This window comes from Hippoglossus hippoglossus, chromosome 23 (genome assembly GCF_009819705.1).
Source record: "Hippoglossus hippoglossus isolate fHipHip1 chromosome 23, fHipHip1.pri, whole genome shotgun sequence".
NCBI lineage: Eukaryota > Metazoa > Chordata > Actinopteri > Pleuronectiformes > Pleuronectidae > Hippoglossus > Hippoglossus hippoglossus.
Genome location: NC_047173.1, coordinates 5682701 through 5709783, shown reverse-complemented (window position 1 = coordinate 5709783; position 27083 = coordinate 5682701). Strand labels below are relative to the sequence as shown.

The following is a 27083-nucleotide window of genomic DNA, read 5'->3' as shown; positions in this document are numbered from 1 at the left end:
ATCTTTGCTCAACATAACCATAGCACTTGTCAGAGTCTGGACAAGAGTTCTACTGTATGAGTCACAGAATAAAGATGAGTACGTGCACCAAGCAGAGGCATAAGCTCGAGCTGCTATTGATATTATTGCCTTCCAGCAGGAATGGACAGAACAACTGGCAGCATCAGGGCAGCTAGCTGGAATAAAAACAGCTGAAACACTGGTAGTGAAGTTATATATATATATTCTATTCCAAATGTTTAATCTAATTATATTTCAATATGTTGCAAACATTATATTTGTATGTTTATATTCAATACATTTAGGCTACTAAGGCTACCAGGTAGTGTTAAAGGGATAGTTCAGAGAAAAATGAAAATTCACCCATTATCCACATCGGTGGTTCACTGGACCGTAAAACACCTTGAAGTTTTTACCATCATCGGCAGGCTGCATTGTTCAAATGCCTCTCGTATGACAAACACATAAGTAATGCTTGCTATGCTTGCTTGATTTCTGTGGTGAGCAGGATTAAGTTTGAACCTAGTAAGTGTAAGCACCGTATTTAATCTCCATTCAAAGAAACACTGGTTTTGTTTGGGTCTTCAGAGGTTATGAGTCAATGGCCTATAGACCAGCGATATTTAATAATATCCACATTAACAGCAGTGAAATGCCCCTTCAAGATAACTGTATACACACCCTCCTTCCTCTCCCTACTAGCCACAGTCCATAGAGCTTACAAACTGTAAGTGCTATGGAGACAGCTGTCGTCAGACTAGAAAAACAACACCCACACTCAAACACACACACATACAATCACACAACATAAACTCTATTGAGGACAGAAGGAAGCACTTTATAACATCAGCGCTCAGATGATTCCACCGCATAACCCAGATGTCAACTGAGAAAACAAATTTCTTCCAATCACAGGCTTCTTATCTGAACGACCCGGTCGATCAAAATGAATTGAAATTCAACCCAGTATAAATCATATTCATATAGCAATACTAACTCCTTCCTGTGTACAGCTCTTGAAGCTAGAGATTCAGTAGTACCCAGATTCACAAAGTAAATGGTAATGGTGTGTATCAATACAGCGCTTTTCTAGTCTTGATGGCCACTCAAAGTGTTTTCCAGTACAGTGTAAGATGAATACGGTGGCAACAATTCATTCTGAGACTGAATACACTTAAATATGGCATTGACTGTGAGGGAGCAGGTGACACTCACTGTAAGTTGCTTTAGTGACACTGTTTCCTACAAAAGTTATCGCATGGTACAAATCTAGCTGTGTTGTAAGGGATAACTGTGGCTCAGACCAGACAGAAAGCTGATTGGTTTGGAATTAGTTTTTTGATTCAGTTATAATGAGTTGTTTCTTTATTTAAAACGATATAACTCGTTTAGTTGCTGTGGTGACGGCCATAAAAGACAATTGAGGTAGTCTGTGTTGCTCATACCAAGTGACGACATAGTGTGCGCTGGAAAAGAAAAATCGGCAACGACACCGGCGGGTAATGCATCTGTGCAGGAATGAAAAGACTTGGCCTTGGGCCTTATCTTTGAAACCCAGTCTCTGAGGCGCATTGTCTGCTGTTGATATCCCTCCACAGTCCACTGGCATCTCCATCTTCCCTTTCAGCTGACGTGCCCTTTTCTACTCTGTCGTCTTAGCCACTCCAAATGCAATCTCCTGGCATCGGGTCAAACCATGTTACGAGGTGGCCACAGAGACATTTCATCCCAGGTAGCTTCAAGAGGTAAACAGTGCAATCCCTTTCCCTGAGCTAAATGATGAATTCAAAACTGGTAAGTCAGCAGCTTTGACCTCCTCTGCTTTAATTAACAAAGGCAATTAGGATGTTCTGTATGTATAATGCACATCCCAGATCTAATTAACCCGCTTGCTGAGGAAAAGTCCATTTCTTCTGGTCCAATGGCACATTGGCTAAGTATAGTCGCCATCTGGGACGTTTCTCAAGTAGGAAGTGATTCTGGCCAATCCTTACCTCACTACCTTCTCTAACAAATCCAAAGTCAAGAATGGCATTAACCTGCTGTAAACACTCCCACCATTAGCTTTTCCCTATGACCACAGGTTTTGCCATCTGTTTTCCTGCTAATTATACATTTTTGTTATAAAAAATATTACGTTTTATTAAACCTTCTCTAACAAGCATTCTTATCACAGGGACGTGAGAAGGAACCATCAGTTAAGCGTACAACTGGGTGAGCATTGTCTGAATATCAGCTCTTTGGCACGACCGGCCAGATGGAGTTACTTATGTGCCACGTCTATCTGCTCAAGCACCTGATGTCTCATGTTTATCAGGTGAGCTGGTGTCAGGTATAGGGAGTGCTGCTCTGCCATGCAGGCAAACACGTGGAAGAGTGAGGATCTCCAGCTGCCCTGTGGAACAGCAATTCAACACGCTGATTCTCACCAGAGGGGCCAAAGTTATTGCTGTATTGACATTTAAAAGTTGATTTTGATTGGTTGATTCCAGACAAAGAACTGTGGTGTTTTTTTTAGCCATGCTATTGACTTAGCTCCAGAGGTGGCAATGTCTGTCGGTCAAATCACCACTTTGGCCTGAATATGAAAATTCTTTCATACAGATATCCGTGCTGTCGAAAAGATGAACCCTGACTTTTCCTTGATGATAATGGGTTTGACATTTGTGGCTTTAGGTGAAATATCTTGACAGCTGCTGCTTGGACTGCCACAAACTGTAGGTCCCCTCAGGGTGAGTCATAATAACTTTTAATTAGCACCATTAAGAAGGCAAACTTTTAATTTGTCCCATACTTTGCTTTAAGACAGAGATCAGAAGTGTGGTCCGGAAGCAAAAAAAGATTTTGATTATCAGCCATAATACTGTAACCACCTAGGGTACACTAACCACAGCTACGAGATTGTCATATGCTCCTGTAGAAGCCACAAGTCTGTATGATATCTTTGTTTTAAGAAAAAAATGTCAAGGAGAAGAACTACATTCCCCACACGATCAATCAGAGTTACATTACGTTTACCACCCTTTGTGACATGCTGTGCTTTTTTTGGAGACAATAAAAAGAATCCAAAGGGGTTAAAATCACTCCAAGTCAGGTTATGTACTAGAGTGAAGTGTTAGTGAGGGCCAGCTTAGGTGTTTATAGTGCTTTATGGGATGCATAGTTCCTTCACTCTTAAAATAATTATGTCCCTTTGCCACTTTTTTTTTGCCTCTGAATCAAATGTTTTATGGTCACGATTGATCTAGAAGCAGCTCAGCCTTGTTCCAGGTTAAACATTTTATTATAAGGATTTTGTAAAATGTCAACGGAGAAAATTTACTTTCAAAACCAGTTCTGGAAGCGGACGGTCACTGTTACACTCAATAGCCATCAGCCATTAAAGTACTTTTAAGATGCTAACATGTTAGCATTGTCATTGGGATGTTAGCATTCTGTTTTCAAACTGTAGCCTCGCAGAGCTGCTAAAATGAAAGTAGACCTGCTATTACTTTAAGAATTTATTGCAAGTTTACCACGACAAATGTAAAATCTCTTGAGAAGAGTTACCATCAGTTACAGTCAGTGCTGGTTGAGACCAAAACAAAGCTTTTCTAAGCTTTTTCTTTTCAGCTGAACAGTAAGAAACTGTTTCATCATGACAACACTGACAGTCTGAAGTCACCTGAGGATAACAATCTGTCCCTGTAGCTGCAAATCACCTGCAGACAAAATGTGACACAGTAACCCACAAGTTGCAATTCACTGGATACCAAGCGTGCTTACATACATACTGTGTGTCACATGCAGACAAACCTCCCTAGTCTTACATAAAGCGTCCAAGGAAACCCTGTAAGCCTGGGATTAGCTTTGGAACAAAGAGGCTTTTTGAACGCTGGCCTACAGGCATCTTCTGCTGTACTTCTCTCCTGTTAGACTCACTGTCACAGTCGAGGCTTTTTAAGAATCAACAACCTAGTTTCTGTGCACATGACATCTTTGGTGCGTAAAAGCGGTTTTATGTTAGTGCAGTCTTCCTTCTGTCCTCTTCACACAGAAAATGCACACATGTAAAAGCACAAAACAGAAAGCAACAAGAGAGTCATCATAGCGAAAAGGGGATGGGATTCATATGAGCAGGGACAACGGGACAAGGGGGGGGGGGGGGGGGGGGGGTTAAGGGGTCGCGCTAGCTGAAACACTAACAAGCACTATTTTGACAACTGCATGGTACCTCTTTTCTGATGCTTCCGTTCAGGCTAAAACCTGTGTGCTAAGGTCAAGTGCTGACAGCAGTCCATCTCCCATATCATGCTAAAATCACTTGTGCTTTAGATCCAGATCATGTCAGTCCAAACAAGCCTCTGGCTGTCCGAGCAAAGCTCAGACCTCAGGGCCGAGATATTGTCCATCACGTCGTCCTGTCCTCCTTCACTTCCACAGACTCTTCCTCATCTATGGTGAGTATCTCCACTATCAAGCCCTGTCCCTCTTAGCACTCAGGTCTCCCAGGGCTCAGCTGCTCATTGGACAAGAGCGTAGGTGGAAGAAAAGGACACTGGCCTGGCAGTGGCTGAGGGTGAGGATAAGACCTGCCCCTTCCATGTTATTAACCCTCTCTAACAGGGTATAATCCCAGAGGCTGATCTTAAATCCGTACTGACCCCACCTGCTTTCTCGCTTTTGCACTCCTTTGCCTTTCATCTCACCCCTCTTCCATGTATATAAATATATATCCCGAATCTCTCCATTTCCTCTGAAATCTCTTTTTAAATTCTCTCCCTATCTTAAACTCTGCACTTTTGTCTCACTCTCCAGTACAGGTAGACGTTCCGTTTACCTACAAAGAGGGTCAAGGCAGCAAAAGGTGTTTAAAGCGAGAGCGGCTTATAAGCCACTTGAAGAAACCTTATTAAACAACCTCCTGGGTTTATTTTTGTTCCCAGTGAATCGTGATGAAAAGAAGAGTCACGTAACAGCCAGACCACAGACACCAGAGTTTGTCTGTGCTTACGTGGGGATGCAGCTAAACTCAGATTAAAATAAATGAAAAAACACTTCCCATTATGGTACGAGAGCAGGGTGAGTCATAAACCAACACAGCAAGGATTTACGATAGAGAACAGTTCTCTACAAAAGCACGACTCATTTTGACAGCAAATGTCCATATTTTAGAATCCGATAACTATATATTGGCCACTATTTTCTATGTGTATATTTTCATTACTGATAAGGATCCCTTCAATTAAATTTATGTTCTTAAAGATGCTGGATATAAGTTTTCTCTTCAAATAAATGTGATTTTTAGAGCTACATCCATTATTGTGTTTGCAAGACAAATCTGCTATAATAGGAGGCAGTGCAAAAACAAGAGTTATTGGTGTTGCTTTTTACTGCTGGAGATATTTGTTGGTGAGTAAAGGAATAAAGTTTGATACTAACGTTGACTTTGAAGCAATAGTGATTGCATCAACAATGCAAAAGAATAATGCTTAAGAATAATTAATTACAGAGCAAATCAATACTACTGAGTTGAAACTTTTAAGCAAGGTGTACATCTCAGTTAGTGATTTAGAACGTCTCGATGTTAAGAAGATATTTTGCACAACTTGCACTGTTTCCTGTTTTTGAGTAATTCAGGAGTAATCATGAAATTAGCCGTGTTTAAATGTAATACTAATGTTTTTGTCAAATGATCAGTATCAGTAGTTTTTCATTACTCTTGGTGAAGGTTGAGGGCAGAGGATGTCGCACCTTGTTAAGCCTGTGATTTTAAAACTGTGATTTGAGAATATGGGCTTCACAAATAAAATTGGATTGATTGATTGATTAAGAAATGTCAACGATACAGTATTTTGAAATACAACGTTTCTACATCAAAGAGCACTGACAAGTTTATTTAATATAACTGTTGGATGTCCTGCTCAGTACCTATTGCTCAGTAACCCAATTTAAGTTCTAAGATGAAAAAAGAAAAGACAAGCTCCCACTCAATCTTAGCAGAACAAAACACAATTGAATTAGAGGGAAGTTTTTCATTGTGTCCAATGGGCAATAAACTGCCGCACTGTACCAATGTGATTGCTAAAATTGGATTTGCAAATTTAAACTCACTGCAGGGAATAACAACTTTGTAATTGCTTTCAGTAACTGTGTTAATAACAAAACCCAAAACGCCGATTCAGATTCAGAAGTAAGAGGAAAGATGTGGACTGTGATCAACAAACCCCATGTAAACAAGGGTTTTAAAGTGGTTACTATAGCGTGCCCAGTCAGAGGTGAGTCACTTCACTCAAGTAGAGCAATCAAATGTTATTGTGTTTATATACCTTGAGAAATCATCCTCCATAAATCATGGTTATTGTTCACTGAGCGGCATCGACTCACTAAACGGAGCTGTGGAAAATAACGACGAGAATTAACCATCGATCTTTGCACCTCGGTTGTTAACTTTCACACAACACCTACAATGCTCCTCTCTAACTGAGAAATAACTCAGAGTGCAACAGTCAACACCTTGTGATTCTGTGGAATACACAGCTCAAAACCCACATTAACGATTTGAAGTCAATTGTTACTGCACACTTTAAACCAAGGAAAATGCCCTTTCCTTGGGCATTTTTTACACACACGGCCATCACTTTGACACGAGACCAAGAGTGAGCTGGAGTCAGTTGCCATGGATACCACATTTTGGGCTGCAGGGAGTCGAGGGTCAGAGAGAGCTTTCATGCTGCCGTACTGACTCTTGTTGCACAGATACTTGATGTTTGGGAGGGGAGGTAGTTGCACAGACACAAGCCGCTCATGCTGGTATGTTTACTTCTGCTGGATCATGTTTCCACTGCACGCTCTCAGGGAACCAATTACCGTTTTAGTATGCTAATGTAATATGATTCACGGTGGGCAGGACTGACGCCAGACGACTGTATGAATTCTGATTGAGTGGATACATTACATGTCTGGCTGATCTTATTGTTGAAGCGCACATGACCACACATGTTAGAAAAAGCCTAAAAGCAGGAAAACGGTGACGCAGAGCAAGTTTTTATTGACCCCATCACATATGATGTTTGTGTATTGAGAATGTATGCATGTACACGCACACACACACACAGATATGAATAACACTTATGTCAGGGTGCAGTGAGATGACACTGATGAGTCCATTATCTACAACTTATAGTAAGTTGTGTGTTGGCAAACAATGAAGGATAATCACTAGATTGTCTGATGTGATTACTCCCTCTTGTGGTGGGAAAGTGGCTTACAACAGTTAAAAAACTGGAGGAAACAACAGACCGAGATGTCAAAACTACTTCAGCAATACGAGTAGATTCAATTTATCTTGTGGCAGTAAAACCTGGTACAGCAGATTCAGCTTAAACATTTTGTCAAGACCTTTGTTTGAGCATTTATGAGTCAAAGCACTATCAAGATGTCGTCTTTCTGCCTCTTACTTGTGACCTTGAGCTGCCCAGGTTCAGAACTATGAGCCAACAGTTGACAAATATTTTTTACAATACTGACATGCAGGACTGTATCATAGGGAATCCAACAACCACAATTTGAAGTTGTTTCTTTTTCTAAACTTCAGTTATCTTACTCTTGAAACAACTTGACTTGTAAACCAGTTTCTATGGCAAGTGCCAAATAAGCTTTTCCACCAGGTCCAACACCACAGTCTGCATATCCCTATGTTTTCTCTGTGAATCCTTGCAAAAGACAAATAGATACTGAAGATTAGTATCCTTCAACAACACTGGAAGCAGTTGACTAACCACAGAAAAAAGGATCCACAAGGGGGCACTGTAACATAAGAAAAAGGAACAAGCAGAATGAAGGGTGATGTAAGACCCTGGCCAAATCTACCCTTGAGTTTATTTCTCATCAGCTATTCACTTTCTTTTTCATTTGATTCTCTCTCTGCTGCGTGGGGACGTCCATCATCAACTCTGAAACGTCCCAAATGAGAGTCTACAAAACAAAATGATACGCTTTTCCAAAAGTGCAGGCAGATTCTGATGTCCTCTTCAAAGCTAAAGGTTGAGGATAACAGGGATACATCAGGTGGGCAAGGGGAGCTGACATGGTGGGGTATTTATGATGAATCGCAAAGTACATCAGCTGATACCTGAGCTATTTTGAGTTGTAGGTCACACATGTCCACAGCAGCTCAGTGACTCATCGAACATGAAAAAAAAAAGAAATAAAGAGACGATAAGAACTGGACCATGCAGGTTTACGGCTGTGCGTCAGTGAGACGGACAGAACTGCCCATTGAGTGAGCATGAGTCATTGTTTCTCCAGCGGGAGTGTCTGGGAAAGGCAAAGACCGAACACTGGCGGCCATCCTGGAGCTGGAAATGTCAAAAATATTCTTTAAAGTCCCTCTAAGTCTTAACTTAAACCTAAGAAAACAAGCCAAAGAAAGCAAAGACAAAGGGAACAGGATTATATATGTTAAGAGGCTCAAGGCGTATGTAGATCTGTTTATAGAGTTCAGGGGTAAAAACAGACAGAACACGCAACTTCAGACTGTTAATACCGAATGTTAGAACCAGTCTGTGACCTTTCTGTTAGGAGGCAGCCATTCGGACTGTTCAGCAACCCAATTAATATTCATGCAGTTTATCAAGTCAATCGCCGCAGAGGAAACTGGAGTTCTGCCTTCAGCCTCATAGCACAGAACCCTTAGTAACACAAAATGTTTGGGGATTTGTACAAAACAGATCACGAGATCGTCAAGAAATGGAATCCCATGTAAAATCTGTCATGTAAGAACGTTTTCTCTCACTGAATTCACTGGTGGACTTGTAAAGCAGCCCCTATGCTTGCTCCGCTAAACAAGAGCAACTGTGGCAACAGAAGACGAGAAGATTCGTAAAGTCAGAGAACTTAGTGAGAAATGTCCAAAAAGCATCGACATGGAGTTGATAACACAAGCATAAAAAGATACTGGTCAAACCAGACTGAGACTGTAGCGGCCAAAGCCTCGTCTCATTTGTAAGAAAATGACCTTCATACTGACTCTGCCAAGGGGTTTATGTTTTTTAATCCTGTCCGTTTGTTGGTTGGTTTGTTTGTTAGTTAATTAGCAGGATTACAAAAAAAACACTGGTATTTATGAGTGTGTGCAACTATGATGCAGATCCAAATAAAAATGCGAGTCTGGTGAATTTAAATGCTGTTTCATAAGGGGATTATTGGGCCAACTGGGTGCCCTTCTAGTTTTTTTTATTTCAGTCTTGACATTGTCTCACTTGGATGTGAAACATCTGCAGGAAGTGATACGTTTTATCAACAGCAGCTTAACACTGGAGAGACAGAACCGCGAAACAAAACATATTTTCTGACATATTTTCTTCAAGCAAGAAACTCATAATGAGTGTGGAGTGCGTTTTGACTACAGAGGAAATACACGTTACGCAGTGATCACCATATCAGTTGTGAGTTTCCATGAGCAACAGCAAATGGAATCAAATGGGAAATGTTCTCACAAAAGTGTAATTAAATACAGAGAAAACAGGAGAATTAGAAACACCAGCCCTTCTCAAACAAAGGCCATGGTAAACAGGGAAGGACCAGGGAAGCATTTGTTTCTTTTTACCACATTGCTGTTTTTCCTTCATAATAAGATATTTAAATCATCTGCACATGAGAAATATGTGCAATAAAAAGAGAACGAATGTGAGTGCAGATCATAAGGTTAGAATTTACAGGGTGGGGTACTTATTAAATGATGTCGCAAGATAGTACTGTTTGAACATGAAGGCTTAACCCATGATTATATTTGGCAAACTATGACACACGTTTACATCAGCAGTTTAACAGCTGGCCCACGCGCTCTAAACAACCGACTGTCTATCTTACCGTGGCTGTAGCTCACCCCCGGGCTGAGGGTCGAGGGGGTGGAGACATGCTCCCTGTTGGGCGTCTGGAGGCCGGCCTCCTTCTCCCTCTCTTTGTCCCGCTCCTTCACCTGACGCTGGCTCATCCTGCCTGGGGTCAGAAGGACGGTGTCATCACTGCACACTACAGCAGCTGGAGGAGAGAGAGAGAGAGAGAGAGAGAGAGGACAGAGAGAAAGAGGTGGATTATGAAATAATAAAGAGACATGTTGCCATCTTGTGTCAGATCACAGAGCATCTCCACACAGCCCTCTGGTGGAGCATTTGTTAGCTGCAGCCCTCAGTTTCATAACACATTTTAATAAATTATATAACATTTTTCATCCAAGTTTGATGATTGGGAAAGATGTGTTTCATGAGTCCTAATAACTTCAATATGTGTGTGTATCCCTCATCACCTCTATATGTTTACTTGGTCCTACTGAAACAAGTAGGAGTGTTATGGTAGTAGTGGTTGGCAGAGGACCAAAATAAATGTATGATGTTTAGTCAAATGTTTTGTCCGTGGCACTCTTCAGACCTGGTATTAACACCCGTCCCCAGTGATCTGATCACAACAGTGGACAGCTCGAAGTACATTAGTTCACACCGGGCCTTAGAATGTGTCTCGTCATGTGTCTCTAGATCTCATCTCCCCAACAACACACATATGTAATTTCCTGAAGGAGAGGGAGCGTGTCAATAAAAGACAAATAACCACCTGCACTGTGATCTGACGCTGTTTTGTAAATGGATTGTAACTGTCCGCTCAGATTCAGGTGTAAAAACTATTTTTAAGGCAGAGTTTTACAAGCATTTTCCTGCTTCATATCTGTACACACACATTCAAAAAAGCACTTATTTTCCCGCAGTGTCTTTAACCTCACCACTGATATCATTACTTAAAAGGTTTAATTCAAACAGACTCTTTCTTTTCACTATCACAAATCTTTCCTACAGGTTTACAAAGACTGATGTACAACTACAAACTTATTTGTGAACATCACTCAAAATATTATTTCAGTGTTTGTCGATAAAAATCTAGACTGTGGTGGCCCGCCATATTCTAATTTGTCCTGACACAGTTTTGTATAATAAATACACACAATAATACACACGTATTACATTTCTGTTCACAGAGACCACATTTTTTTCTCATCCATTCTGAGTATACATGTGTGTGTTTGTGTGTTAGTGAACTGAGCTCTACAGTGAAATACGATTTTTCATATTTGAAAGAGCCAAGGAATAAAATGGAAAATCAATATGTATTGGTAAATCTTAATAGTGTCAACGAATACAAAAATGAGAAGTGTAAAATTATGTGGTTCATTGTGAAACTGTTGCTGGTCAGAGGACTTCAACTGCGTAGGTGAATGTGATCAGGAAACATTTATGTTCACGCAGCTAACAGAATGTGACCACATGAGTCCCAGACCTCCGATTGGGTTCTGAGTGATCGCCTTGTTCTCAATGCGTCTTGGGTGCTTTCACGGCAGAACTCCAACCTGTCGACTTGTGATCGGATCACTCAGGACAGATGTTAACACCCGGTGTGAACAGGGCCTTTGTTTACTGAGACACACTGAGACAAGGACCTTCTCTCTCCCATGTTGAGAAAATTAGCCTCAAGTGAAGACACTGCAGATAAGATATTCTCAGTGGCCTTCACAGTACCAGTCTGTGCTTTTACTCTCATTAACTGGTGCAAAAAACATCCTCCTCCAACCTGAACAAGGAGAGCTATTGAAATATTTTCTATGTCTTCTTTCAATGATTCTTTGAATGATAAACGAGATGTTATGTACCAAACATTGTATTTCCAGTTATATAGAGGTTGATGTTACTACACTACTCACTTTATATAACTAGATACAGTGTAAGATAAGTGTTTTGAAGTCAGTTTGTATTATTATTATTCTTGAGAGGATACATATAACCAAGCTTAGTCTGAATCCAATTTGTATCCTCATTGTCTTTTCATTTTCCTCACATGTAAAAATACATTTTATAATTTCTCCTTTCAGTCTTTTGCACACACACACACACACACACACACACACACACACACACACACACACACACACACACACACACACACACACACACACACACACACACACACACACACACACACACACACACACACACACACACACACACACACACACACACACAATATATATTATAATCCAGAAGATAATCCATCAGATAATCCAGCCCTGTCAGCATCCATTCATTTTATCAGACAGCAGTGTGTGTATAGCAGGTAAGTCGTTTTGGGTTTGTGAATGAAGCTTTGCACACGTCATGTAGGCCTGCAGGGCAATAAACCCATGGCAATAATTATTCTGTTATAATTTTGAGGTTCAATATATATCTATACAATGCTTATATGATGCCAAAAGCACAACATAAAACACCTGTAAAATAAATCAAAAATGAGGAGTTTAAACGTGTGTTAAAAAAATGTGTATTTGTAGAAAAATTCTGATTCAGGTGTAAAAACAGGGTTAAAGTTCAAACTTTGAATTAAGTGTCACAAATAAATGTGTGGGAACTTTTAAGACAGAGTTTTACACAGTTTTCTGCTTTGTATCTGCACTGACGTCCAAAAAGGCACCTCTTTTTTCACAATGTCTTTAACACCATGCCCACAAAGAGAAGTTACTAAATTTGGAGGCAGAAGCGCTACAGATTTTTTTTTAAAAGCACTGAACAAAGTCAGTGTCAAGGAAACTGCAAAAAAACGTGCTCCGTGACAAACTGCAGTTAGTGGTTTATTAATGAGTGCATTACTGTTTACTTTTTGCACTACCTGAAAAAGACACTCACACTCACACTCACACTCACACTCACACTCACACTCACACTCACACTCACACTCACACTCCCTCATGTTCAATTGGCCCCTAAATACGAGCCCTGGCCCTTCCCCTGTGCACTGCCCTTCGTCTGAAAGGTCACTGGCTTACCGGAGGTGGCATGGGGCTCTCTCAACTCTGCATGGTGCTAGCAGGGGGAAAGCGTGGAGACAGAAAAAAGAAAAGCACAAGAGGGAGAAACGTCCATCATGGGTTGACCAGATGTTGACCGGATGTTGGCAGTGGTTGGTTTGCGTGCAGCGTGGGTTGGCGATAGTGAGCAGCAACAGCATCAGCAGGGGGAGAAGCCGCAGCCATACAGGACGACAACAAATGATAAAAGAAAAAAGAGGAGACGAGAGACAGAAAACAAAAGGAAAAAAAACAACATACATTAGTTCAACCAAAATGTTAACGGTGGACACAGCTTAACACAAACATGAAAACAGATTGGGGCAGTATGAGAGATAAATTCATAAATAAACAAGAGGAATAAATAAACTGCCATTACCACACAGGACACTCATGTATTATACTAGTTTACTTGTAACAGCCAGCCTGACAACACGGTTACTGCTACTTCAATTCGTAACAACTAAAGCTGGGTAAATATCTTGGTCTTTTTCAGTATTTTCACTTTTGTATGGCAACCAGCATTCAAATTAAATGAATTTCCTTGTGCGATTCAAACAGCAGCAAAAATTACATCATTTATGAGCGAGAAATCATTAAATAAATCACATTTGATGGACTGGAACCACAACATGTTGAGTATTTATATTGACAACTCACTGAAACCATTTAACAATTATTACAATATATTAAGTTTTTAGTCAAATGACTTTATTAATGTAAAAACTGTTTCAAACTCTAGTTTAATCACAAACAATTTGAAGATTAACTTGAGAGGGAAACTTCATTTGATTCTGCCTATTAATTGCAAATGACATCTGAAGCCATGCTGACAGCTCTGTGAGGCTGTATTTACACATTGTGGTGCGTGTAGCTAAATGCTACCATCAGCATGCTAACATGCTCATAATGACAATGTTAAAATACTGATGTTTAAATGGTGATATGAGCAGGATCACAGTTTCAGTGTAGTCGAGACTCATTGATCAACATTGCCATTCCTAGAATCATGTTGCTAGCGTGGCTAAAAACCCAAAGCTGAAAATTATTAGGGTTAAGATATGTTAAATTCGCAAATAATAAAGTGTCTTAGTTTTCAGTCATAACCAAAACCATAACTCAGACAAGGAAACTGTCAACGCACTGCAACATGTTGCTTATCTACCCATCTTTCACTAGATACTTGACTCTGCATGAGACTCTTTAACAAGATCCTAATTTACACATAACAGCATTGTATAAGGCCGCAGTGGATAAGGTAGAAATCTGACGTCACAGTTATACCCAGAAACGAGGAAGGATCCCCTAATTCCCGCTTTCAAGATGCACGAGCCAGTCAGTGAGGACTAAGACAAACAAAACAATGCCAGTGATTGGATATTGCACAGTTAATCAGGAAGGAGGGGGGGTCAAAATGCTAAGTTGTGATTGGTTAGAACTGCCCAAGCCACTGGCTGAGAGGATAGACAACAGTGAGAGCTGCTTACAACAATAAGGCGAACGGATTAAGAAACTGTCACTGAACGTCAGAGGTCGATAAACAAGGCTTTGTGGGAAGGCATCAACAGAGGGGCTTTCTAATTTAATCTTGGCTCAGCCCATTGTCTCGTAGAGGGAGAGCATATTTACACTTTGGTCACTCCCTGTCGACGGCAAAACCCTGACCTACAATCACAGGGGCATGGAGGTTAGAGGAACTGGCGACAGGAGGCCTGTGTGGATTCCTAGACAGCTCCACCTTTATTCAAATCAATAATCTTTTATCTACACATCTGGTTTTCCCACCTTTACCATAATGCTGCCGTCCATGATTCCTGTCCGAGTCAAATTCCAAAATAAGCCACCTTTTTCTCAATCATATTCTTTGTCTGACATGAAAAGTTTGGCAACTGTCACTAGTTTCCTCGACTGACGCACTATAATGGGACGTGTGTGTTCCAGGCTCTTTATAAAAGCCCTCGCTGATCATTAGCACTGATTAAATATGCAGATGAGGGTGTGGGCTGGGAACAGGACTGACAGTGAGACAAAGTGAGGGGCTGTGAAAAGTGTCACTGTCAAATAATATAAATTGTGAATTGTGAGAGTTTTTTGGGGGGGTAGAATGTAATGGGAGCACACAGCTGGATCGCTACATGTGACAGGCCTATATTTAGCATGTGAAAAGCTTTCCTGACTATTAACTCCGTTGCTCACTAGTCAACGGAGGCTGGACTCTTGAAGTGGGGGGGGGCGGTAGATCTATTCTACTGGCGAGAGTTTGACTCATTCGTACATTTCACAAACTTTTAAGTGATGGTACTGTTTCATTTTTTTGTCTCTGATTACTGCTTTACTGCTTTAATAAGCAAGTTACCATGAAGTGTAACACATCAAAACGCTTATTTGAGAAAACAACAAATCTTTTATCGTGAGATTTTTTCTTCCAAAATTCCAAGTCAACTAATCTTATGAGCATGTCCACGAGTGTGCACCAACCTTCTATGAAAGCTTCTGTCAAGTAGACTTACATGATTGAAACTTGCTACATGTCTTTTACGTCTATAAAATCCTCTGTAAGAATATGAAGATTGCCAGTGTAGAATTAATTGATATTTTGAACAGGTGTATAGGTGTAGGTACTCAGTTGAACAAAGTGCAAAATAGATCTAAAATGTTTTTAACCATGAGGAAAAGTTTCATGTTACATCTGTGATAATTGTTGGCAAAGCAAACTAGAAAGGTTTTTAAAGGCTGTAGACGAAATAGCTGGTGACACAATCCAGGTTTCAGATGGTCCCTTACATAATGTCCCCAGCAAAGGCTCAATGAGGCAGTGTTTCCATTTAAGACTGAACCCTGCAGCAGATCTAAGGTAAAGGAGTAATCAGTGGGACCAGGATGTTAGTGAACGTGATCACACATTTGCATGTTTGACAGTCACGATCGACTGAAAACACAGAAAACCAGGCTGGTGTCAGCAGGTATTTCTGCAATAATGAGCAAACCTGAGCCTGCTGTGTCTGATGAAGGCAAAGTCAGATGATTTGACTCAAAGCAAACAGACTCTCAGTAAGGACGCAAATTATTACATTTCCTCTCTAGCTCAGGAAAGATCTGTTTTACGGCAACAGAGGAAAAGTCTTAATATTTATTTTAAGCAACTTTGAAGTATGAATGAAATGTATAATTGTGCATCATCGCATGGACACGACACAACTTCTATGGGTTTACAATAAGAAAACAAAAACAGTGTCACCTTTATTTCAAGGTGTAGTGTGGCTGTCCTGTTCTTCACGGGGAAACACATATATTTTAAGATAAGGTGACATTGTGCTGAGTTTGGTCCTTTTGTCTGCCTATAATTTGGCTTACAGACCACAGCATGTTGATGAGATGATATACAAGGACAGAGGAGGAGATGCTCTTAACTAAAACCTAAATATTTAATGTTATGTCTGAATCATACACGTAAAGCGAAGGCAGAAAGCTGTGTATTGTTTTATTTGAGGAAGGTGGTTTGTGGAAGATTCATATTTTCCTTATACAAATAGTAACTTTGCCATCAATATTTGTGCTTTTGTCATAATATTTCAGAACGATATTGTTCCTGAGTAGAATATTACCTGGACATTATATTCTAAGGATTGAACACCATCAATTCAATAAAGATATATTAAATAAAGGGGAAAACCCTTGCTAATTGCCTGCTAGTTAGCTTGCAATGTCACAATGTCAAACAGTTTTATAGCAAAGACATCAACTGCAGCCATCAACCTATCTCATCAAGGTGAGAGAGGAGATCAAATAAAACAGGACGGTGCAAAACAAGGAATAGACGTTGTCATGACATCAGGGGCTGAAAATAACCTAAGTTGTTCTATGAAGTTGTTTTTGTGCCTAAAACTGTACAAATTGCAAAAGTAATAAAAAAGAAAAATGCTCACTATCTCAACAAGCATACATGCCTGATGGCTTTAAGTGTATAAATAAAGCTCCACAGCAAATTGGGCAAAGCAGTGGATTTTATTAGGGCTGAAGATAAGTTTGGAGCGAAACTGCAGGAATAAACAGTTTGAAGGTACGACATTCCACCCAGTTACAGTGTGTTGATGGCTGTTTAATGAATGTTGACGCTTGTCAGGCTCCGTGTTTGACATTAGAGTTTCAGAGAGGGAGGCGACAGCAGCTTTTAGAGGAGCGGACTGAATTATTTGGGTGGCAAATGTGTCACGTTGTTATGATTATAATTATAAGGAGAAAAAAACTAACAGGTGCACAGACTCCTTTCAAGATCCTGTATGGCAGATGACTAACATTGATTAAATCCTGTATTGTCACAGTTTATCAGAAGTGAAGCTCCTAATGTTTACACTTCAGTCACTTCTGGGGTTTTTGTATTGATGTGGCATATCACATGTCCAGTGTCTTGTATATTTCATTCATACTCACGTTTCAAATACAAACAGCTAATTGCGCTCTACCTGTGCAGCTGACTTTGTGTGTAGCCATGTTTAGCATCATCACTGATAGTTGCTTGAATATCATGCTAACTGTCAGGGCATGTATCTATCAAAGGTGGCCTTAGGGATTTAGAAGTTACGCAATGCAAGGATGGGCATTACAATTTAATCTCCAAACAGCAATTTTATGTTTTTCCAGTGAGTTTATTTCAAAAGAAAGAAGATGTCCATATATTAGCAATTATAACACTGGAAACATGCATCCTGAATCCTAGAAAGCTTTGTAAACAATCTACAACTTCTTCCACTTTGGACTCTCCATCCCAGTTTCTTATTTGTGTGAGATACAAATTTGTGGATCACCTGTAACCAAGGCTTGTAAGAGCTGATAAAAGTGATTGTATTAATAATATAAACAGACTTGTTGAAAAATTCTGCAGCTTTGGTGTCACCTGCCCCTGAGCTGTCGAGTGTGAAACTCAAACGTGATAGAAGAAAATATATTTTAGAACAAAAATGATATTGCATCAAAGTTCATGATCAATAACATTGATGGCTAAACTACAATCTCCGTATATTATATTCTCCACATCTCCTCCAGAGCCTCCAAACCTAAACAGGAAACACAGCCTTAAACAAAGCACACTCTCTCTGCCCCTAAAAAGATGAAGAGTGCTTACACAGAATAAAATGCCATGACATATTACATAACATTTAAACATCACTTGCAGCAGATTTCTGACCCAGTTTCTTTATAGCAGCAGGGAAAGAAGATATAATAACAACATCGTTTTTTCCCCCTTATTCTTTATCTGAAGGGCACATTTTCCCATTTATTCAGCTTGGAATAAAAAAACTATGCCATGAAGGCAAAACAAAAATGCTGTTGAAATACTGAATTGACTGTTCTCTGTATTTAAGATCCTTCTAGCTTCTAACAAATCCCCCACCACAGACTGTGAGCAAGATAGTGTAGGTCATGAATACATTTTGATACGGAAAAAGGAGACTAAAAAAGGATAAAGGAAAGACTACGGAAAGAAAAAGAGACTCAGAGAAGAGGAGAGCAACGTCTGTCTAGGTGCTAGACTGCTGATGAACAGCTGAGTCATCACTGGCAGCTATTTGTTGAGATCACATTATGACAGTAAATTCATGGATGTCATTTGTCTTAAAATTAGATGCAGGTAGCAAATAAACATAAATCATCCTCGGGGCGAGGTACCCCCAGAATTTAATCTGTCTGCAAGACAAATCATCAATACATAAAGGTAAATCAATTTCTCTAAAATCAAATTTACATAAAATAGTGGACAGATTCGTCCCTCATTCAAGAGAGTACGATCATCATCAACAATACCATCTGACATCAGATACATCGCCAAAGGGAGGTTTGGCAAACTAATCTCTCGCATTAGAGAGGTTATTCTGATATATGTGATCAATGATTTAATTAAGCCAACAAAGTCTGGCATAACTATATCAGTTTGTGCAGCTTTAACTTAAATCTGTTTGTTGTTCAGCAACAAAAAAGCTGTTAACACAGTATTGATACAATCAAACAGTGACTTATCATTTGAAATCACGTAAAATTGTTCAAGACCAAAACAATAAGCTGAAAGACACATTCAAACTGTGAAACTGAACCAACTGCTGGGTCATTTATTCCTGTTGTTATCAAACAGTATTGATTACAGCACCTTTAAACAAAGATATAATTATCTACATTCAAAACGTGACCATTCAGGCAATGTAATGAAAATATTCATCTATAATATTCAGTCATTCTTTCTATGTCCCACTCTTTGCTGTGGTAATGACGATATCCCCTCTGGAGTAAAACGATGGACATTTCCCTGTGTCTTACAAAAATGTCTTTGAACTCCTCAAAGTTAAATAGCTGATAACAACACTGACTCGACATGTTCATGTAAATAGTTGATATTGTTTTTGGGCTTGTGCCATAGAAGTGAATGCACTTAGGTTAATAAGAAAAGCCTCCCGCCCACCACCACACACTATAATGAAGGTTCTTACAGCCGCTGCTGTAACAATGGATTAATCAGCAGTGTTTACAAAGCCTGGTAAAGAGCTTTATAATTTCTGAGGCTATTGACTGCTGCATATGTGATACATGTGAGAGGTTATAAACTGTATAACCTCTATACTGAAGTAGCAATGGGATTCAGAGGGGTAAATCCATCCAATGTGTTTTGAACCTTTCAAATAGATAAAATTCTATATCAACACCTACAATGACTCAAACACACAGCTTGTAAATAAACTGAAAACATCTATTTTGTAGTTTCCAGGAAGCCCATATCATATGACGGTATCTTATTTTAACCTCTGTGCCCTGTCTGAGTCTGGCTTAATAAAGAAACCTAATACAGTACAAGCTAGGACTTGGATTGGATATCACAATTAAAGGTTCCTTGGTTCGGATGCTCATATGGTAAATAGAAATTAACTACTTCTCTGAACAGGAGAATGATCACAAATGACTGCATTAGTGGATGTGAAATAGGATGCAGTCTCCTGAGATCATGTTCAAACATCCGCTGGAATTGGGACAACAAAGGAGAGGACAACAATGACTTCAGCGAATGCTAATGTCATAACAAGAGCAATGACTCCTTTTGTATGGATAAACACAAAAATACTTTTGAAAATAAGGTATCAAATATAAGAGTTTTGACACTGAATATTTGATGTAGGCAGTTTTACATCATTTAACCATGTCAGTCTTAATGCATCAGCATAGTGAATATCCTGCTACACCCGGTAGGTCACCTCATCTAATACCACTGCCTTCCCTCATTTAAATACTGAATGCGCAGGGCACAGATGATGAATCTTGCTTATTTATATCTTTTCTAGAGGCTGTACTCACAGAGAGAGGGGGGAAAAAACACTTGACAAATGGCTGTATGCAGTTCAGCCCTTTGCAGCCTCTCTTCAAAGTCAACCCTGCCACATGGAGCATGAAAACTTCAACATATGACAGAATGCAAGTGGACAGAACGCAATCCCTGCTGAAAGGTTGAGCAGATTGCTCTCCTGATGAAAAATAGCTTCAAAATACAAAGTTAAACTAAATGTTGCAGATAAAATAGTGAGCTGGATAAATAGAAACAGAAGGAGACAAAAATGGGATTCTGTTTGGTCTTAATACCTTCCATATTAACAATAGAGCTTTGTGTGTTTTCAGAGACTGCCCAAGGTATGAAATAGAGCAACCCTCCTCTGCACAACATTACATTCTGTAGCCATTTCTACCATATGTGTCAAAACACCATAACACAGCTTTCACTAAACCCCAAGCATCCTCCTCTGCAGAGTAAGCAGGGTGTGAAAACCGAGTCGATGGCAGCATGCAGGAGTGTCAGAGTGGTTTTATCCATCAAAGAAGGGACACATCTGTCATCACAGGGCGGGTCCATAGTGTCCACAGCCTGACTCCGGGCAGGGAGGGAGATACAGTGTGTGGTATAGATCATAGGCTGCTGTCCATATGGTGGCAGATTTACAACTAGACCGGAGTTGCAATGGACACCATAAATAAGATGCCCCAGAGACTTTGACTGTAGGGCGGACTCCATTTGCCAAGATACTGTCCAAAGTCATACTTAAGCCAAGGAAACAAATTCTATTTACTGCGAGACACAAAGTAATTGTGGATTTCAAACCTTGGCAGGAAGGTAGAGGAGACAATATATTTTAAGATGTGTTTTATCGTTTTCAGGTTTCTGTGTCTCCTGTGTAGAAAGACAGATGCAAAGCAGGTGAGGACTTGCAGTTCACACTTCCTTCCTGGTCCCTGTTGAAATCACTGTGACACTGTGCAGGACTGACCTGTCAACTGTTCGATCACTTCTGCACTTCGTAACCATGCCCATAAATAAAACATGTTCTAAAACCTTCAACAAGCTATTGCAGATATTTCCTCTGGTCTGGCCTAAGATTCAAATAAACACAGATAAAGATGTGGGCAGAATATGATGAATGTGCAATAGCTGCTGGGAAACAAAGGCCTGAAAGTAGTTAAGTCAGTGGAGCTTCTCACAAAACTCTGCCTGCAGCAAGTGTAGAGAACAGGGCGCCATCATCGAGGAGTTGAAACAGTTTGCTATTGGCTGACTTTGAACCCAAACACTGCTCATGTTGATTAGTGTGATGCATTGAATTAGTGTTGTAATGTTGGTCCCTGTATTGATTCTGTTTGCTGCCTGAAAGTAGAGCTGCAACTAATGGCTGTTTTCATTGTTGATTAGACTGCTGATTATATTTTCGATTTGTTGGTTACATAAAACATCGAAAAACAAGTCATCAACAGGTTCCTGCTTTGATCACCATGGACAATGGATGTTAAATGAGAAAAGATTTTGTGATCGACAGATGAGGAACGTGCTAAATGCAGCTGTAGACTTTAAAGGAACTTTCCCTATCTGATGTTTTTCATGACTTAACCACAACTGAAAAATGCTGTCCACTGAGAACAACATGTACCAGACTATCCTTACGATAAACTTCAACTTGACAGCTAATGGTTTTTAAAGTAGTGCTTTCGACATGAAAAGACAATAACAAGCTGTTCTAAGTAATAATGAGGCTTTCAGTAGACAGTACTTTAGTGATTCATTGTTACTACGTGACAATCCATCAAAGACAATGTCTACAATCTAAACCCTGGGAGAGGTACATTTTCTGGTACGGAACTACAATCGTGAGTATTCTTGGAAACACCACAAGATGTGTGCGGTATCTGTTTGATGAGGACTGTGGAGACAAGGTAGCCCCGCGATTCTGAAAGAAACACTTTCCGGATAAATGTCTGAAATCAGAGTTTAAATCCACAATAAAAAGCTGGAGGAAGACAGTGAGGAAATCAGTAGCCTTGTAAGGTCAGGCAGGAAATCCATGAAGAGATAATTCACAGGAGCAGAGCAAATTTGGACACGTAGGCAAACAAGAGCAATCCAAAGAGATTTGGGGTTTTCATCCTGTTTTTCCATTGAAAAGACAGATGCCTGCTGTTGTTTATAGGCTCTACAGCATCTTGCACAATCACATCTTGTCCACGTTTTATGTTACATGAGAAAGAAGCAGGGACTTGAGAAGGGGGACACTTGACCTCACACGGACAGCATTTCATTAGACGGTAGCATTTCAACAAACAGAGCTGGGGGTGCGCTGGGTGGGTCTGTGGCCCTCACGCAGAGAGAAGTCTCAGTTTCATCACTGCGGGAGGGCTCAGGGTTCAGGGACAGCATAGAGGAGACAGGTTAACTGCTCTTAAAAGGAAGGGGTGGTAACAATACTAATAAATAATGAGGTCAGATGATGTCTTAAGGTTTTCTTTGTCATTCTCAGAGCCTAGAAACAGTATAATATTAATAATAGTATCAGAAATATTGGGACTGTGTGGGCCTGAATGAGGACAGTTTTCTTGAGCTGATCTAACCTTTGCAGGATAAGGAACGGCCTGGATGTTAGCTTCTCATGTAAGCAACAGAAAACTGCAGAAAAATAGTAAATAGATATGATTCGACCACATACTGTACGCGCTAACAAACAAATAACAGTCATTGTCAGTGATTTAAATAACTAGTTAATAAACACACATGCACAAAGATGCAATACCATGCACTGATATAGGTTCATCTAACATTCAGTGTCATATTATTAGAATTCCATCACTTATTATAATAATAACAATAATGCAATAATAGAACACAAATTGAATAATAAATATATAAGATACCCTTACAAATTATTAACTTGTATGTATCATACAACTTAAGTAACATAATGGATGCAGGACATGTAGTGTTTTAGTGGTCGAAACTGAAAAGTCCCATAAGGCTGTTGCTGAATGCTTTTTCAAAAAATGATTCCCCGTCCTGTTGGAGGAGGCAGCATTAAGGCCCTCTCCAGACTCCAGCAGCTGTTCAGAATGAATGAACACAGGCTTCAGCTGGTACTATAAATCTGATTAGACTCAATTCAGCCCCACTGCCTGCACCTCTGAGCTGCAGCCAAGACTCCTGCAGAGCCTCTGAGGTGGTGGTGGAAGGGGCCACATGACAACAACAAAAAACATGACCATTCCTCGATAACTGCTGTTCACGTCCTGGTTCATCTCCCCTTATTCAAATAAGCCCTGGACAGACATTTAGGTGGCAATTAGGAAAACTGAGAGCCATATTGGCTGTTAATTTGTGTGGGGTTAGGATTGCCACATAAAAATAAAAGCATTTCATTTAGTTTTTGTTGTGAGCCCCATTGGGGTTTCAATTGGTACTTGAGAGTGTTGCATTAAGGAGCTATCATGTTTCTACAGTGTACTGGACTCGGCTACTTCCTCAGTGGCAGGCAACCAGAGACAGACTTCCCCTCTCTGCCATTAAGCTCGATTAGATCCATGCTTTGGGTATCTGCCTGCAGCAGCCCTCCGTATTTGCACGAGGACAAATATTTTGCCGTCCAACTCTCTGTACTAACAGAAACAGCATGATCTGTGTTAGCTGTACACGTAGCACTTGAGCAAAGCGTGGCAGTGAGTGTTCAGCCTTCATTCAGGGATGACACACTGAGCAAATAACAAGCTGGAGTGGAAACAACACCGTAGACTCAAGAATGGAAGCATATCACCAAGTCTAAAGCTTAAAAAACTAACGGTGATGGCAACAAATTATTCTGTAAGACTGAATGACACAGGCTTTGAATTTGTGTACACTAGCTCAGGCTGATCCACCCACCCCTGCTTCCTGTACTGACAGTTTAAAGGACAATGTTCACATACAAGAAAAGAAAAAGAGGAAATGCGTACCGTGTGTCACTCGGTTCGAAGGAGGTGAGCTTGTCGCTGCTGCTGCGTCTTTGTCAAACTAAACCTGGTACGACAAGCCACTGAGCTCAGCCCTGTCTCTTTCCCAGACTCGCACACACACACACACACGAAACAGTGAAGGGAGGAGAAAAGGCAGAGAGAACAAGCATGCGAGAGAATTCAAACATCTCTCTCTCTCTCTCTCTCTCTCTCTCTCTCTCTTTCTCTCGCTCTTGAGCGCTGTTTCCTGTCATTCCTGATCTTTTTCTCTCATCTAATCATTCTGAGCCCTGCGTAATTTTCTTGTTGTCCAACTCTAATTTGTTCCATGACTGAAATTTGTTTATCCTTCCCATGCAGCTTTTATCTGGCCTCAAAGTACTCGGTCCATCCATCCTATTCCTTCAATTCCTTTTTTATCTTTCTGAACCCTCTATCAGGCATTTTGACTACAACAAAACTCTTTTCATCATGTTTGTCAGGCAAATATCATCTGACACACAGACCACCAGAAGACCACACAACCCCAAAAACAAAGAAGATTGTTGTCGCTGTTGTAGAGAGAGTTGAACCCAGCGCCACAATCAAAATCTAGTGTACTGGACCGGTTATTAGTGCAATTCAGAGCTGTGTGTGTACCCTGGAGCACAGCTACTATAACCACAAAGCTCTTCCTCGTGCTCGTGTTGACTGAGGCCCTTCTGCACCAATAAACCAAAGCCACCAAGCCCATCTCCACAGCCATCATGGAAAATCACCCCAGAGGAGGAAGCATGCATGACGCAGTCGCCCTACGACCTTATTATGGGCCCAATAACGTAAGCTTTAATGCATTCTCCTCTGCTGCTGTTTCCATTTACCTGCTTAACTGCTTACCACACACAGAGCGAGGTTCATTTAAGGATACAACACCAAATAATAATGACCATACAGTATCCACATATTTAGGAGTCATTAATACAGATGCAATAACCAACTGTGGTTTATAGATAGATGCCAATTGTTGTCAATGGGAGTACAGTATTTCCCGTACAGTTTTACCGGCATGCTGGGCTGCCAGGTCAACGAGAAGCCCGCCAGGCCAAGAATAAGCTTTTGTTTTTAATGCCAAAAATAATGGCAAATGTCAATTCATTCAGAAATCAATAATCATTTGCATTTGCTTGCCTCTGCGTGATGCTGTTCCAAATAGTGAGTCACCCTCTTTGTCTTTGCCAAGGAAACTCTTGATTTGATGCGAGTAGCACAGCATGGTACTCAGTCAATTTCAATTAATGCAGAGTGAGAACAAGAGTGTGTGCATGAGTGTATGGGATGCATGTTAGCTAACTGTGAACATAACCTCACCTAAAAATAGAAAAAGATCAAATGTTTTAATGTTTCTCTACAAATCTGATATTCAGTTGGGGAAGAAGTGAGAGGGGTAGGTGAGAGAAATGTACGAGGGCAGATGTATTGGGGGATGGGGGGGTTCGAGTAAAGTCAGATCAAGCATAAACATTGTAGCTGAAGCTGAACAAGTTGAAAAAAAGAAAGCCAATCTGGCTGGGATCCAGAGTGGTGGAAGAAACCCAAATGTTGCCCATGGTTGTACCAGATTACCCACGGAAGGTTCCAGTTTGTAGATGTCGGATCATTTTAAAACTTTTGTAAATGTGTTCAGCTTTAATTGTTGTTCTGTGTTTCCTTTTTGGCGGCTAATAATAAGGAAATTTACACCAATAAGTGATTGTTTATTGGATACATACCAACACGTCTGAAAAAAAACAATCTAAGGTAAACAGTTGAGTGTCATCAACAAAGATATTTAGTCTCCTCTGGCAAAATTGAAATGTTCTGTGTTTACTTTTCAAAATGCGTCAACATTCAATTCAACATTTTTTCGAAGTACACACACACATTTAGCATGAAACGTTTGCATGGTCTGCTCTGAGAAATGGCACTACATGACAGTAACTTTCTGAAGTTCTCATGAAATGTGTCACCAGCTTGCTTGAAACATGATTGGAGACTGTGAAAAACTAGACATGACAAATAAAGAGAATGGCAAACAATCCCCCATATAACCACAATGTGCCAATTTAATCTTGGAACTAAACAAAAAAGGTTTATAACGTTAATTTGAGCACCGGTAGGTTTTGTTACCTCGGATCAGAGCAAGGCAAGCAGTTTTTTATTTTATTTTTTATTTCACTATGTCAATATGTACACTAGTTCTAAGCTACATGAGAGATGATAAACAAATAAAGTTCGATTGATGAATTGATCGTTTGCAGTCTTTATGCTGCTGGCTGTAGCTTGTAACAGGCAGATATGAGAGTAGTATCAAAGGGCACATCTGATAAGGACAATTGAGAGGGATTTGACTCACTCCTGTCATAGTGCTCATGAGCAACTAAGTTAGATCAGTATAATATAATCTTATGCTCACAGGCTAGACATTTGTATCAAGTTCTGGAGACACTTTTTCCACAGACGGAGTGATGCATGAAACTTTAGCCTCTGTCCTGAGAGAGGAAATTTGATTTTTATTTAAGCCCACAAAGGAAGAGTTGAAATGGTTCACTCTACATCCAGTCCGCTGAGGTGGACGACCGGGATTCACGTCATGAGGTTGGATTTGAGAAATTATTTTCATCTTGACAAAAAAGGCCTGTTCCTCGCATCGCTGCTCGGAAGGTGTCAGCGAAAGCAAAAATGACCCTTCAAGGAGTTTGAAAATAGTCAAATCAACCAAACAAACTTCCGCCAGAGCCAGAAATGTAAAACTTATTTGCAATGGAACAGTGGCCACTTTAATTAGTCTAAAGAGCTCAGCTGCAGGCAGGAAACTCCTGCTGTGTGATTCAATCTGTGAATTGGACAGTGTTTTCTAAAAGAAGGAAAAACAAAGCACCCTTCTATGAGAGTTACTGTGTAAGGAGCACAAAAAACCCTGAACAGT

The 27083-nt window shown here is 40.2% G+C and overlaps 1 protein-coding gene across 11 annotated transcripts in view; it reads right to left on the bottom strand.

The window, feature by feature from the left end:
* The window catches only part of osbpl8 (oxysterol binding protein-like 8), an 81871-nt gene that overhangs the window by 27255 nt on the left and 27533 nt on the right, over positions 1-27083 (bottom strand). For 3 of the 11 annotated variants that reach the window (XM_034578262.1, XM_034578265.1, XM_034578263.1), the window contains exons 3-5: positions 20997-21065; positions 12845-12881; positions 9853-10023 (exon numbers count right to left, since the gene is read on the bottom strand). In XM_034578262.1, the coding sequence (XP_034434153.1) occupies positions 9853-10023; positions 12845-12881; positions 20997-21065 (277 nt within the window). Of the gene's footprint in view, positions 1-9852; positions 10024-12844; positions 12882-20996; positions 21066-24139; positions 24200-27083 lie in introns of those variants that run through there. The other 8 variants (XM_034578266.1, XM_034578267.1, XM_034578264.1 and 5 more) reach the window with 7 other exon arrangements.